Below are 16,747 nucleotides of genomic sequence, written 5' to 3'. Positions count from 1 at the left end.
GTCGATGGGGAGGTTGCGGCGCCACCCCGTCACGCACAGAGCAGAGCCCATCAGGGGGGTTGGGGCTCTATACCCTGTCATACACAGAGCAGGGTCAATCAGGGGGTTGGGGAGCTCCCCCCTGTCATGCACAGAGTAGGGCCGATAGGGGAGTTGGGGCACCGCCCTGTCACACTCAGGGCAGGGCGGATCAGGGGGTTGGGGCAGCGCCCTCTATCACCCACAGAGCAGGGCCGATCAGGGGGTTGGGGCACTGCCACTGTCACACACAGGGCAGGGCAGATGGGGAGGTTATGACTCTACCCCATCACACACAGAGCAGGGCCTGTGTGTGTGTGTGTGTGGGGGGGGGGCGGGTTGGGGCGCCACCCTCTATCACCCACAGAGCAGGGCCGATCAGGTGGTTGGGGCGCTGCCACTCTCATACTCAGGGAAGGGCCAATGGGGTTGGGGCCCCGCCCCCTGTCACACACAGAGCTGCAGGGCAATCAGGGGGTTTGGGCGCTGCACCCTGTCATGCTGATCCCAGTGCCGGGAGGCATATTACCCTTTTACTATATAGAATAGAGGCCTGGTGCATGGGTGGGGCTGGCTGGTTTGCCCTGAAGGGTGTCCTGGATCAGGGTGCGGGTCCCCACTGGGGTGCCTGGCCAGTCTGGCTGAGGGGCTGAGGGCTGTTTTCAGGCTGGGACTGAAGCTCCCAACCGCTCCGTTTTTTCTTTTTTCTTTTTTCTTTTTTTTTATTCTGGGCCAGCTTTAGCTCTGAGGCCTCGGCTGCTGAAAACAGGTTTCTGGCCTTTGTTTACCGTCTGTATTTGATACAATGTTGCGGTCCGGCTGGCTGAAGCTCCGCTGAGTAAAGCAGGTTTCTGGGTTTTCTTTAGCTTCTTTATTCGCAACATAGTTGCTGAGAGTTGCAGCTGAGAGGCCGGCAAGTCAGGCGGGGAACGTTGGAGTTCTCCGTCACTGAAGCAAGCAAGCCTCCCTGTTCGCATCAGCTGCCTGGCTGCCGGCCGCCATCTTGGCTGCCAGTTGATTTGCATATCTCGGCCCTACTCTGTGACAGGGGGATTAGCCAATGGGAAGGGTAGCGGAGTGACACTAATTACCATGTTTCTCTTTTATTAGTGTAGATAGATTAGGCTGGTGTTAAAGGTTTTAGGGAAAATACCACATAGATGAAGTATTCTCTTCCTATCATATAAACCGGTAACCTGATGAATTCTCCACATCCCTTATGATGTTAACTGTGAGAAAATTGGTTAAGTCATATTTCTCCACCATAAAATTAATATTTTTGCCTTTTCCATATTCTATTCTTTGGAAGTTGGTTCCTAAGTTCAGCCCACACTCTGATGAGGATGGTAGTTGGGGAAAAGATTTAATCTCCAATTTCCTGCAGAGGGAAGTTATCTACATAAATCAGTTGGAATTCTCCTCTAAGGTATATGTGTTTTCTATCCCCCACCATTACTTTTCAAATCCTTACCGTAAAATTTCAGGATACTTAATGGCAATCAGAATGTTTTGAAAGGAATATTTTTTTATTTAATCCTCACCTGAGGATATTTTTCCATTGATTTTTAGAGATAGAGAGAGGGAGGAGAGAGGGATAGAAAGAGAGAGAAAGAGAAAAAAAACAACACATCAATGTGCCCTTCTCACATTGATGGGTTGCCTCCTGCACACATCCAGACTGGGCTGAGGACTGAACCTGGAACTCAGGTACTGCAACCCAAGAACTTGTCCCTGACCAGGAATCAAACCCGCAACCCTTCTGTATGTGGGCCGACACTGTAAGTACTGACACACCGGCCAGGGCAGGAAATTTACTTTTAATGTTAAATATAAGAGATATTCTTTTTTTTTTAAAGCAAACAAGATTTCTTGACCGCAGCACAGACATATTTATGACAGTTAAACAAGGAAGGGCATAGAAGAAGCAACAGGAGAGCCTAGGCTGAGCTGCTTTGACTCACTGGGAAGTCAGAGAAAAGGGAGTCTTGGAGACAGGTTCAAGTGGTTAGCCCAGGATGAGCTGTAGCTGCCCATTGCTCACCTTGTTGCAAGTCTGATTGGGTCCCTTAGAGATTAGGATATATGTGCAGGGTGTGTGTATGTGTGTGTGCGTGCATGCACAATGGCATGGGTGAGCTCCCTGGAGGGAGAGTGCGCCTATAAGAGATATTCTTATTAGTCCCATGCAATGCAGTTAAACAATTTCACTACTTACTATTTAACAAAGCAAAACAACATAAAACTTTATAACTTCTTAAACCTAGAAACATGAATTCTTACTTTTGCATCTATTTCTTCTGCTTTTTCATTGGCTTCTTGTTCAATAAAAGCCATCATATGCTTAATCTATAAGAAAAAAGAAAGATTATTTTACTTTTTAATATAAAGAGAGAAGAAAATATATCTTTTTGATTCATTCAACTATTTATTTATGACATATTATGTGTCAGGTTCTGTGTATAAGAAAAATTAGATAGTTTCTGTCCTCAGGTAACTTACAATCTGGAATTTGCTCTAGCAAATGGACAAGCTGAAATATGAAATAACACAGTTAATAGGACATTATCCTACTCTCAAAGTACTTAGAGTCCATGGAAGAAGTGTATTTCATACCCTCCTTAGTCAGCACCTCTGTCTTCACTATCTCTAATAAACTATATCAAAGAGCTATCTCTTTTTACTATTTCAACTTTCTTACCTCCTACTCTGTACACACTTCATTTTGATTTCTGCCCTTTCCAATTCATTGAAATAACACTCGCGAAATTACAACTCCTTGCTCTTAAATCTTGGCCTTATCTTACTTGATATGTCAATATCTCTTGATATGCTGGCCTCCCTCCCTCACAGTTACCAGCATGAGAGGAGATCCAACCCACAAGAAGGACAACAATCAAGACCCAGTTACAATGGAAGAGCCGAAATAACCCACAAAACAGACACTCTTGAAGTGGTCTCAACCTTCCTAATGCCGCGACCCTTTAATACAGTTCCTCATGTTGTGGTGACCCCCAACCGTAAAATTATTTTTGGCCAAAACCAGTTTGGCTCAGTGGATAGAGCGTCGGTCTGCGGACTGAAATGTCCCAGGTTCTATTCCGGTCAAGTGTATGTGCCTTGGTTTCAGGCACTTCCCCAGTGGGGAGTGTGCAGGAGGCGGCTGATCGATGCTTCTTTCTCATTGATGTTTCTAACTCTCTATCCCTCTCCCTTCCTCTCTGTAAAAAACCAATAAAATATATTTTAAAAAAAATTATTTTCGTTGCTACTTCATAACTGTAATTTTTTTAAAAATATATTTTATTGATTTTTTTACAGAGAGGAAGGGAGAGGGATAGAGAGTCAGAAACATCGATGAGAGAGAAACATCGATCAGCTGCCTCCTGCACACCTCCTACTGGGGATGTGCCCGCAACCAAGGTACATGCCCTTGACCGGAATCGAACATGGGACCTTTCAGTCTGCAGGCCGACGCTCCATCCACTGAGCCAAGCCGGTCAGGGCCATAACTGTAATTTTGCTACTGTTATGAATCGTAATGTAAATATCTGATATGCTATATGTGTTTTCCGATGGTCGCAACCCACAGGTTGAGAACCGCTGCTAGAGCATCCAGCTCTGGAATTCAAGGAGAATGCACCATTAGGCCAAGCAGGACATTTACAACAAAAGACCAGCCACAAGACCAGGAGTCACAGCACTTCTATTAAACAAAAACAAAGAAACAACCCCCAAACGAAAGGAAGAATCTCCGCAAAAAGAACTAAATGACATGGAGTTAAGCAATTTACCAGAAATAGAGTTTAGAGTAATGGCTATACAGATGCTCAAGGAACTTAGGAAGAACTATAAGGAACTTAGTGGGAACAACATCAGCATGGAAAAGAACATAGAAACCATTTCTGTCCAGCCAAGAGCAGAGTAATATCTGGGGCAGTGATGGCAAACCTTTTGAGCTCGGAGTGTCACCATTTTGAAAAACCCTAACTTAACTCTGGTGCCATGTCACATATAGAAATTTTTTGATATTTTCAACCATAAAAAAACAAAGATTTATATTTTTGATATTTATTTTATATATTTAAATGCCATTTAACAAAAAAAATCAAAAAAGTGAGTTCGCGTGTCACCTCTGACACGCGTGTCATAGGTTTGCCATCACTGATCTGCGGCCACAGCTTTGGAACAACATGAAATGAAACAACATCCACATAATAGGGGTGCCAGAAGAAGCCAGCAAGGAATAGAAAACCTGTTTGAAGAAACAATGGCAGAAAACTGTCACACAAGTCCAGGAATAACAGAGAGTCCCAATCAAAATGAACCCAAAAAGACCCACAGCAAGACACATCATAATTTAAAAGGCAAACATTAGCCCTAACCGGTTTGGCTCAGTGGATAGAGCGTCAGCCTGCGGACTCAAGGGTCCCAGGTTCGATTCTGGTCAAGGGCATGTACCTTGGTTGCGGGCACATCCCCAGTAGGGAGTGTGCAGGAGGCAGCTGAGTGATGTTTCTCTCTCATCAATGTTTCTGATTCTCTATCCCTCTCCCTTCCTCTCTAAAAAAAATCAATAAAATATATTTTTAAAAAAATAAAAAATAAAATAAAAGGGAAACATTAAAGACAAAAAAAGAATCTTAAAGGCTGCAAGAAGAAGAAACTTACCTATAAGGGAACTCCTATTAGACTATCAACTGATTTCTGAATAGAAACCCTTCAGGTCAGAAAGGAATGGCATGAAAAATACAAGGTAATGAAAAACAAAGGGAATGAATGCAACATTATTCTAATCCAGCAAGGCTATCATTCAAAAATGAAATTAGACGGTTCGCAAACATAAAATGGCTAAAGGAGTTTATCACCACCAAAACAGCAAAGGAAGAAATGCTAAAGGGACTGTTGTAAAAAGAAGAAATTGAATGAGAAAGAGGAACACAAGCATAAACAATACAAAAGGCAAAAAACAAGCACCTATAAATAATAACCTTAAGCGTAAATAGTTTAAATGCTCCAATCAAAAGACATAGGATAGTTGAATGGACAAGAAAACAAGACCCAGCCCTAGAGAAACTAAGATGGCGGCACAGATAAACACCGGGAAATTGCCGCCTCCCACAACAATTGAAAAATACCGCAAAGGACAGAGCAGACATCATCCAGAACAACAGGAAGCCTGGCTGAGTGTAAATTCTACAACTAGAAGGAAAGAAAAGCACGCTGAGAGCCAGAGGAGCTGCGGAGGTGAAGTGCAGAGGTACGGCGGCTCACGCGTGCGCGGAAAGGGGGTGGCACCTGAGGACGTGGCTGTTTTTTTGAATCACAAGCTCCCGACTGCTCTGAACTCCGGTTCCGGGAAGTCTCTGGGGACCCAGGACTCATACGGGGAGAAGCTGGACTGTCAGGCAGCGGGCGAACTTGAGTGCGGCTTTCCCTCAGAGGTGCTTGCAGCAATTATCGGGTCACTGAGACGCGCGACTCCTTAGGAGAATCAGCCATAGCTGCTTGCTCCGCCCTTTGACTCCCTGAGACCCCGCCCCACCCAGGCTGCGGCAGAGGCTTCTGCATGTGAATGTACCTAACTGCAGCCGAGCCAGGCAGACCCGGAACTTCCAAGAGAAGGCCCAAGGCCCCGCAGCGGCTTGCATTGCTTCACAGCTGAGCCTCTTCGTGGCTCCTGCTGTGTGACCTCAGGCAGAGGCTGAATTAGCACCTCCTTAGATCCAGGAGCCACTGTACCCAGTGGTCAGAGGGGGACCATCCAGATTGCAACTCCTCAGATCCATAAGGGACACACTCAGGGAACAGACTCAGTGAGCATCAAAGCCCCACTGAAGCAAGTCTTGCCCCAGAACGGTGTCTTCAGCACAGAAGTTCTCCCACTTCAGACACAACTGATTCTCACAGCCAATTGGCCTGGAGGTCAATTCCTCCCAGTGATCCTACAACAACCAAGGCACCAAGAGTGCACCAAGAGTGTCCACCTCAGGTAACTGGGGAGGCTGAGCCACTGGGCCCTACAGGACACCTGGCACGCAGGGCCACTCTATCAACACAGGGAAGCAGCCAAAATGCGGAGACAAAGAAACAGGTCACAAATGGCAGAAATGGAGGAAAGCAAACGACTGGATATAGAGTTCAAGGCCACGTTTATAAGGTTTTTCAAGAATTTTATGGAAACCGCCGATAAATTTAATGAATCCCTCAATAAGTATAGTGAGACCATGGAGGACATGAAAAAGGACCAACTAGAAATTAAGCATACACTGACTGAAATAAAGAATAATTTACAGAGATCCAACAGCAGACAAGAGGATCCCAAGAATCAAGTCAAAGATTTGAAATACAAAGAAACAAAAAATACCCAACCGAAAAAGAAAAAAGAAAAGAGATTCCAAAAATATGAAGATAGTGTAAGGAACCTCTGGGACAACTTCAAGCGTACCAACATCAGAATTATAGGGGTACCAGAAGGAGAGAGAGGGCAAGATATTGAAAACCTTTTTGAAGAAATAATGACAGAAAACTTCCCCTACCTGGTGAAAGAAATGGACTTACAAGTCCAGGAAGCGCAGAGAACCCCAAACAAAAGGAATCCAAAGAGGACCACACCAAGACACATCATAATCAAAATGCCAAGAGCAAAAGATAAAGAGAGAATCTTAAAAGCAGCAAGAGAAAGACAGTCAGTTACCTACAAGGGAGTACCCATCCGACTGTCAGCTGATTTCTCAACAGAAACCATGCAGGCCAGAAGAGAGTGGCAAGAAATATTCAAAGAGATGAATAGCAAGAACCTACAACCAAGATTACTTTATCCAGCAAAGCTATCATTCAGAATGGAAGGTCAGATAAAGAGCTTCACGGATAAGAAAAAGCTAAAGGAGTTCATCACCACCAAACCAGCATTATATGAAATGCTGAAAGGTATTCTTTAAGAAGAGGAAGAAGAAAAAGGAACTCTTACCATTTGCCACAGCATGGATGGAACTGGAGAGCGGATAAATACCACAGGATCTCACTCATTTGTGGAATATAATGAACAACATAAACTGATGAACAAGGACTGATCCAGAGACGGAGAGGCATTGATTGGACTGTCGGGCCTTGGAGTGAAGGTAGGGGAGGGTAGAGGTAAGGGGGAAAGATCAACCAAAGGACTTATATGCAAGCATATAGGCCTAACCAATGGACACGGACAACGGGGGGGTGAGGGCATGAACGGGGGGTGGGGGGGGGTAGAGGGTAACGTGGGGACAAGGACACATATGTAATACCTTAATCAATAAAAAATATATTAAAAAAAAAAGACCCAGCCCTAACCATTTGACTCAGTGCATAGAGCGTCGGACTGCAGACTGAAGGTCCCAGGTTCGATGCCGGTCAAGGGCATGTACCTTGGTTGCAGGCACATCCCCAGTAGGGAGTGTGCAGGAGGCTGCTGAATCGATGTTTCTCTCTTAACTTTTTATCCCTCTCTCTCTCCCTTTCTCTCTGTAAAAAATCAAAATATGTTTTTTTTAAAAAAGGACTCACAAAGGCAGAAAGTGAAGAAATATAAAAAACACTTTTAGGCAAGTGGAAATGGAAAGAAAAAAAAAAAAGCTGTGGCCCAATACTCATATCAGACAAAACAGACTTCCAAAGGAAGGCGATAACAAGAAATAATGAAGGCCACTTTATAATAATAAAGGGATTGATACAAGAGGATATAATTCTGGTTAACATATGTGCACCCAATACAAGAGCATCCAAATAGCTTCTATAGCCCTGACCAGTTTGGCTCAGTGGATAGAGCATTGGCCTGCGGACTGAAGGGTCCCAGGTTCGATTCCAGTCAAGGGCATGTACCTTGGTTGCAGGCACATTCCCAGTTGGGGGTGTGCAAGAGGCAGCTGATCGATGTTTCTCTCTCTTCAATGTTTCTAACTCTCTATCCTTCTCCCTTCCTCTCTGTAAAAAATCAATAATAATATTTTTAAAAAGTAGCTTCTATAATAATAAAAGCATAATATGCTAATTAAACCAAACAGCCGGATGACCTTCCAGACAAAGCCAGGTCTGCGAGGGCCGTGGCAGCTGCTGTGGTTGCGAGGGGCAAGTCTCTTGCATGAATTTCATGCATAGGGCTTCTAATATAAAATAACTTCTGGAGGATATCAAGGGAGAAATCAACAGCAATACAATCATAGGGGATGTTAACACCCCACTTCACTGGAGAGATTTTTTTTTCCACTTTTAAATATTGTTGAGAGTATCATAGATGTCCCCCTTTTGTCACCCCATCACCCCCCTCCACCCAGTTACCACCCTGCCCCATCCCAGGCCTTCACCGCCCTTTTCTCTGTGTCCATAGGTAAGTTCTTTGGTAAATCTCTCCCCACCCACCACTCCCACTTCCCTGAGAGATTCAGTCTGTTCCATGTTGCCATGCCTCTGATTCTATTTTGTTCATCAGTTTATTTGGTTCATCAGACTTCTTGTTCATTTATTTTGATTTTTAGATTCATTGGTTCATAAGTATGTATTTATTGCCATTTTATTTTTCACATTTTTTATCTCTTCTTCAAGACTATCCTTCAACATTTCATGCAGAAATAGAAAAAAACTTTAGCCTTTTCTTGTCTGTGAATCTCTTTATCTGACCTTCAATTCTAAGTGTTAGTGTTGCTGGGTAGGGTAATCTTGATTGCAGGTCCTTACTATTCATCACCTTCAATATTTCTTGTCACTCCCTTCGGGCCTGTAAAGTTTCTGTTGAGAAATCAGCTAATAGTTCTATGGGCATTCCCTTGTAGGTAACTAAGTGTTTTTCTCTTGCTGCTTTTAAGACTCTCACTTTGTCTTTAACCCTTGCCATTTTTTAAAAATATATATTTTATTGATTTTTTTTACAGAGAGGAAGGGAGAGGGATAGAGAATTAGAAACATCGATGAGAGAGAGAGAAACATCAATCAGCTGCCTCCTGCACAGGCCCCACTGGGGATATTGCCTGCAACCAAGGTACACGCCCTTGACCGGAATTGAACCTGGGACCCCTCAATCCACAGGCCGACGCTCCATCCATTGAGCCAAACTGGCTAGACCTTGCCATTTTTATTATGATGAGTCTTGATATGGGCTTCATTGGGTTCCTCTTGTTTGGGACTCTCTGTGCTTCCTGGACTTATAAGCCTACTTCTTTCACCAGGAAGGGGAGGTTTTTTCTCATTATTGCTTCAAGTAGGTTTTCAATATCTTCCTCTTTCCATTTCTCTTCTGGCATCCCCATATTGTGAATGTTGGTACACTTGAAGTTGTTGCAGAGGCTCCTTACACTATCTTCATATTTTTGTATTCTTTTTGCTCTTCTGCTTGGGTGTTTTTGCTTCCTTATATTCCAAATAGTTGATTTGATTATCAAAATCTTCTCCTCTATCCTTAGCTGGTTTGGCGCAGTGGGTAGCATGTCTGCCTGCAGACCAAAGGATTCCCAGGTTTGATCCCGGTTAAGGGCATATGCCTGGGTTGTGGGCTCAGTCTCCGGTGGGAGGTGTGCAGGAGGCAGCCGATTGGTGATTCTCTTATCATCATTGATGTTTCTATCTCTCTCCCTCTCCCTTCCTCCCTAAAATCAATAAAAATATATCTTCTCTACTATTGAATTCTTGTGAATTATTCTTTATTTCAGTTAGTATAGGCTTAATTTCTTACTGGTCTTATTTTATGTCTTTTACATTCTCACTGAGATCCTTGAATGCCTCACTAAGTCCCTTGAAGCACTCTGAAACCCTTGAAATTCTCATTAAGATCCTTGAGCATTCTTATAACCCTTGTTTGGAACTCGTATCCAGTAGTCTGCTTGCTTCCGTTTCTTTCACTTGTCTCCGCATTTCAGCTGCTTCCCTGTGTTTGCTTCTATGTATTAGATAGAGCTGCAATGTCTCCTAGAATTCTTAGGGTGACCTTGTGTAGTAGGTGTCCTGTAGGGCCCAATGGCTCAGCCTCCCCAGTCACCTGAGCTGGGAACTCTAGGTAAACCTGTGTGCACTGTGTGCATAGTCTTGTAGTTAAGCCTTGATTGCTGTTGGAGTCATTGGAGGAGTTGAAGTCCAGGCCATTTGGCTGTAAGGGCCAGCTGCAACTACAGTGGAAGAGCTGCTATTCAGGAAATACTCCTATCAAGAAGGATTTCATTCAGTGGGGCTTTGGTGCTCACTGAGTCTGGCCCTCGAGTGTGTTGCTTGTGGATGCGTAGAGTTGTAATCTGCTATGCTCTGAAGCTGTCCACCAGGTGCACTAGCTCTAGGGCTTCCAAGGAGGTGCAAAGTTTGCCACTGCCTGGAGTCACCCAGCAGGAGCATAGAGAGATCTACAGATGGCTACTATTTGTATTGGCTAGGTAGTGTCCAGGCAAGGCCCAGCTGTGAAGCAAGGCAGGCTGGTGCTAGTTTCGAATCTTGGGTCTTTCACTGATAGGTTTGGGGAACACTGATGCCAGCTGCAGCTAGTTTGAGAGGTTTTATCAATGTCTGAAGCCAGTGCCAGTACAGGCAATTCACATGGAAAAGCTGCTGCAAACAGCTTTGGCGTGGCAGCAAATTGGATGGGCAGGGTCTCAGTGAATTCCCAGGGCTGAGCAAATACTGTGAGTCAAGCTGATGGAAACTCAGATGGGGCTGCCTGCCAGCTCTGTGATGATGGAGGTCCCAGCACAGGAACAATGACCCCTGAAAGCACCCCTTTTTGGCAAAAAGCCTTTCCCAATTTCCTGCCCCTATGCCAGACAGTCCAGTTCCTCCATATACGTGTCTGGGTCCCTCAAAGTTGCTGGTGCTGGAGAGCAGAGCAATAGAGTACAAATACTTTTATGTGCCAGCCCTTTAAAAGGAAAACCTGGGTCTCCATCAGCCTCCATCTCACTCAGACACAATCGCTGGTTTTTACAGTGCGCAGTTGTGGGGACTTCTCTTCCCATCTCGGAAACTCTGAGTTGGGGGCCTGGTGTGCTGTTGGGACCCCCTGCTTCTCATAGGCGCCTTCCACAGAGATGATCTTGCTCCCAATTTAAAAAAATGGCACATGTGAGTGTTGGACCAGCCTGTTCCATGTCTCTGCCCCTCCTAGTCACAGTGAACTTTCTTCTTTACTTCTCTTGTTGTAGGACTTCCAATCAGTCAGCTTTCAGGTGGTTCTGAATGATGGTTGTTCTGTATTTTAGTTGTAATGCTGATGTGGTTGTGGGAGACGGCACATACCCACATTTACCTATGCTGCTATATATTTTTAAAAAATATATTTCTTTATTGATTTCAGAGAGGAAGAAAGAGGGAGAGAGAGATAGAAACATCAATGATAAGAGAGAATCATTGATCGGCTGCCTCCTGCATGCCCCCCACTGGGCTCGAGCCCACAACCCAGGGTATGTGCCCTTGGCTGGAATCAAACCTGGGACCCTTCAGTTTGCAGGCCGACGCTCTATCCACTGAGCCAAACCGGCTAGGGCTCTATGCTGCTATCTTGGTTCCTCTCTCTGGATAGATCTTCTAGACAAAAAATCAACAAGAAAACAGCGACTCTAAATGACACACTGTGTCAGAATTAATTGACATTTTCAGGACATTTCACACCAAAGCTGAAGAATAATTAATTTAATAAAGTGCACATGGGCCATTCTCAAAGATAGACCACATGCAAAACAGAAAATAAGCCTCTACAAGTTCAAGAAGATTGAAATAATATCCAGCAACTTTTCAGATCACAATAGAATAAAATTAGAAATCAACTACAGCAAAAATACTCAAATACATTCAAACACATGGACGCTAAGTAGCATGTTGTTAAGCAATGAAAGGGTTACCAATGAGATCAAGCAAGAAATCAAAAACTTCCTGGAAACAAATTAAAATGAACACACAACACAAAATCCATGGGACAAAGAGAAAGCAGTCCTGAGTGGGAAGTTCATAGCACTAGAGACCTACCAGAAAAAACATGAAAAATTAAAAATTTAACCCTACAACTTAAAGAATTAGAAAGAGAACAACAAGAAAATCCCAGAGTCATTAGAATGAAGGACACAATAAAGATTAAAGCAGAAATAAATGATAGACTAAAAAACAAACAAACAGTCAATGAAACCAAGAGCTGGGTCTTTGAAAAGATAAACAAGATTGATGCACCTCTAGCCAGACTCATCAAGAAACAGAGAGAGGACCCAAATAAACAAAATCAGAAATGAAAGCAGTGAAGTAAAACTAACTCCACAGAAATACGAAGGATCACAAAACAAACAAACAAACAAAATACTATGAACGACTATATTCCAACAAACTGGACAACCTGGACGAAATGAAATTTTCCTAAAAAAATACAATCTTCCAAAACTCAATCAGGAAGAATCAGAAAACCGGAATAGGGTAACTACTGATGAAATTGAAGCAGTAGTAAAAAAAACTTCCAGCACGCAAAAGCCCTGGTCTGGATAGCTTCACAAGGGAGTTTTACCAAACATTCAAAGAAGAACCAACCCCTATCCTCCTCAAACTATTCTAAAAAATTCAAGAGGAAGGAACATTTCCAAGCTCTTTATATGAGGCCATCAGTATCATAATTCCAAAACCAGATAAACACACTACAAAGAGAATTATAGGCCAATATCACTGATGAACATAGATGCTAAAATCCTCAACAAAATATTAGGAAACTAGAGGCTAGGTACATGGATTCATGCACATTGAAAGGAAATTAATTAAAAGTTGGCCTGTGGGATAGGACTGGGTGAAACGGGCCAAACACACTCAGGAGTCAACCTCCCGCAGTTCTTCCCTGGTTGCCCACACCTGGGGCGGCACTGGGGCTCAAAGGGCATCTGTGGAGTGAGCAGGGTCCCTCCAGCAAGTGGGATTCCTCGACCTGGCCTGCGGGGATTGGGCCAAAACCGGCAGTCCAACATCCCCCAAGGGGTCCCAGAGTGTGAGAGGGCACTCTGCAAAGTTGCTGTCGCTTCTCAGCTCCTGCGCTGAGCATCTTCCCCCTAGTGGTCAGTGCACATCATACCTACCCACTGGTTAGCTGGTCGCTTAGTTATATATATATATATGCGCTAGTGGCCCGGTGCATGAAATTCATGCACATTAAAACCGAATTAACTAGAGGAAATATTTTAATACTAGAGGCCCAGTGCACGAAATTCATGCACAGGGGGTGGGGGTCCCCTCAGCCCAGCCTGCACCCTCTCCAATCGGGGACCCCTCGGGGATGTCCGACTGCCAGTTTAGGCCCGATCCTGGATCCAGGGATCGGACCTAAACTGGCAGTCGGACATCCTCTCACAATCCTGGACCGCTGGCTCCTAATCACTCAACTGTATGCCTGCCTGGTCGCCCCTAACTGCCCCTCCCCCCCCCCCCCCGCCCCGCTGGCCTGGTCACCCCTTACTGCCCCCCATGCTGGCCTGGTCGCCCCACGCAGCCTGCTTCTTCTTTTTTTTAAATTCTTTATTAGTTAAGGTATTACAAATGTGTCCTCATCCCCCCCCCCATTAAACCCCCATCTCACCCCCCCCCCCCGACGTCCATGTCCATTGGTTTGGCTTATATGCATGCATACAAGTCCTTTGGTTGATCTCTTCCCCTTGCCCCCTCCCTCCCTTACATTCCCTTTGGGGATTAATAGTCTGATCGCTTTTTCTCTGTCTTTGGATCTGTCCCTGTTCATCAGTCTATGTTGTTCTCTATATTCCACAAATGAGTGAGATCATGAGGTATTTATCTTTTTCTGACTGGCTTATTTCACTTAGCATAATGATCTCCAGTTCCATCCATGCTGTTGCAAATGGTAGGAGTTCCTTCTTTTTTACCGCAGCGTAGTATTCCATTGTGTAGATGTACCACAGTTTTCTAATCCACTCATCTGCTGATGGGCACTTAGGCTGTTTCCAAATCTTAGCTATGGTAAATTGTGCTGCTATGAACATAGGAGTGCATATATCCTTTCTGATTGGTGTTTCTGGCTTCTTGGGATATATTCCTAGAAGTGGGATCATTGGGTCAAATGGGAGTTCCATTTTTAGTTTTTTGAGGAAGCTCCATACTGTTCTCCACAGTCAGCCTGCTTCTTTAGTCATTTGGTCGTCCCTCACTAACCCTCCTGTCGGCCTGGTTGTAGGAAGCCACCTTCTGAGGGTGTGATGGCCAATTTGCCTATTACCTCTTTATTATATAGGATTTCTATTTGCCCTTTCTCTATAATAGAAGTGTCAGAGATGAAAGAAAATTACTAAAATGTATATGAAAATCTGCCATCAGTCTGGAGCACGCCGAGGGACCCAGAGTCAAGTCCCCACCCACCCACTTGTGCTTCGAAATCGCACAAGACCCAGACCCGGCCGGCCCCACCTCCGTCAAGCCCCACCAGGTAGGGGGCATGGCCTGAGGTCCCCTGTCAAGCCCCACCAGGTGGGGGGTCATGGCCTGAGGTCCCCTGCCCCGACCAGGCGCCATGCAGCCTCGGGCCCCGTTGATGGGTCATTACACATCACAGCATGACAACCATTTGCATATTAGCATTTTATTATTACGATAGCTCAAATCCAGCAATACATTAAAAAGACCACATATAATGACCAAGTGGTTTTCTGCCATCATTTCTTCAAATACCTTCTCTATGCCTGTCTCCCTTTCTGTCTCTTCTGGCACACCTATTCTAATACTGTTACATTTCACAATATCTCACAGCTCCCTTAAGCTGTCCTCCTGTTTTTTCTTTTTTTTTTCTTTTTGGTTCTCTGATTGACATTTTCAACTCTGTCTTCTAATTCATTGATTCGATCCTCAGCTTCCCCTAATCTGCTGTAATTCCTTCCAATGTGTTCTTTGTGTTATGTCATTCTTTCTCTCAGATTTTTCTTTTTTCATAGTTACTATATCCTTTTTCATGCTATGGAGCATTTTTACCATCATTACTCTGAACTCTGATTCAGATAAATTTCTTATCTCTGCTTCATTTATCTCTTCTGGAGAAGAGGTTCGCCATCACTGTCCTAGAGGCTAATTGTTATTTTTAATCTCTTAAGTGGCCTTAGGGCAAGGTGTTTTCCAATAGGGTGTATCAACTATCTTCCCCCTAGGCAAGGCAAATGTCTATGTGGGAAAGATATCCTCCTGAGTGAGAGAATGACTCAGCCCAGCAAACTTGGGCTGTCTGCCTTCTGAGCTCTATCCCCCAAGTCCCCGGTCCTGGCTTCTGCTCTCATAGCTCCAGTCCACTTCACCCTCCCTCTGCTGGAGCACAAGGGGTTGCTCCACAGAGAATTTAGTGCACTGGCCCTTTAAGAGGGTGCCTGAGTTTTCAGCTGTCACTCCCTGGCAGACAGCACCCTGTTGCTTTTCACAGACAGATGTTATATGGGTACCCTCAGTTTTGGTGCTCTCTGCTGAGGGACCCAGACTGGGGACTGGATCCCAGAATTCTCAGTGGCAACCCCCCACAGCTGAGATATTTCTGGGACTTCAGTTGTTGTCTGTGGGTGCCCAGCCAACACTTTCGTGCCTCCGCCCCTCCTACCAGTCTCCACGCAGTCGCAGCACTTTCAGTCCTCGGGTATCAGGGTTCTCTCCTGCGAGTTTTCCGTTGATTATTCAGGAAGTTTTTCTGTATTTTAGTTGTAATACCAGTCGGTTCCTGAGAGCATGCCTGTGCAGCATCCACTTACTCTGCACCATTTTTAATCTCCCCTCCCAAATGGGATTTATTCCAGGGATGCAAGGCTGGTACAGTAGGTCCTTGGGTTACGTCGGAGATCCGTCCTATGGTGTGACGTAACGCGATTTTCGCTGTAAGACAACTACATAACCCACCTACATAAGCACTTACATCACTCACATGGAGCACATACACAGCAGTAATGAACTGAAACAGTAAAAAAGAAAATTTAAAAGAAAGGTAATTCCTGACCTGTGGTAAACAAATAATAAACATAAAGTACATATGTACATACATTGAAATGACGGAACTTTTTTTATAAATAAATGGGAGATGGCGATGTAACCACATAACAATGTACGTCAAGTCCAACGTAACCTGAGGGCTACCTACAATACTCACAAATCAAGAAATATGATACATCACATAATCAGATTGCAAGACAAAAATCACATGAAAATTATCAATTGATGCAGAAAAATAATTCCACAAAATCCAACAGTGCTTTTTGATAAAAACTCTCTACAAAGTGGGAATACAGGGATCATCATCATACCTCAATACAATAAAAGCCATACATGACAAACCTACAGCGAGCATCATACAAAAACTAAAACCATTTCCCCTAAGAACAGGAACAAGACAGGGATGCCCACTTTCACCACTCTTGTCCAACATAATACCGGAAGTCCTAGCCACAGGGATCAGACAAGAAGAGATAAAAGGCATCCAAATTGGAAAGGAGGAAGTAAAGCTGTCATTATTTGCATATGACATGATCGTGTACATAGAAAATCCTAAAGATTCCATCAAAAATCTACTAAATTCAGCAATGTAACAGTATACAAAATTAACACCCAGAGTTCTACAGCATTTTTAAACACCAATAATGAACTTTCAGAAAGAGAAAATAAACAAAAATCCCATTTACCAGTGCAACAACAAATATAAGATACTTAGAAATAAACTTAACCAAGGAGGTAAAAGAGCTGTACTCGGAAAACCACAGGACATTGAAAAAAGATTGACGAAGATGTAAACAAA

At 44.1% G+C, this 16,747-nt stretch overlaps 1 protein-coding gene across 1 annotated transcript in view; it reads right to left on the bottom strand.

The window, feature by feature from the left end:
• Positions 1-16,747, bottom strand: part of ATP6V1E1 (ATPase H+ transporting V1 subunit E1) — a 55,619-nt gene that overhangs the window by 28,048 nt on the left and 10,824 nt on the right. Inside the window, exon 2 of the mRNA XM_081083530.1 lies at positions 2,299-2,364. Coding sequence (XP_080939656.1) covers positions 2,299-2,364 — 66 coding nt within the window. The remainder of the gene's footprint in view (positions 1-2,298; positions 2,365-16,747) is intronic.

The sequence above is a fragment of the Myotis nattereri genome (genome assembly GCF_964212035.1).
Source record: "Myotis nattereri genome assembly, chromosome: 2".
Taxonomy (NCBI): Eukaryota; Metazoa; Chordata; class Mammalia; order Chiroptera; family Vespertilionidae; genus Myotis; species Myotis nattereri.
The sequence above is the reverse complement of the archived record's forward strand: the minus strand, read 5'-3'. Positions and strand labels throughout refer to the sequence as shown.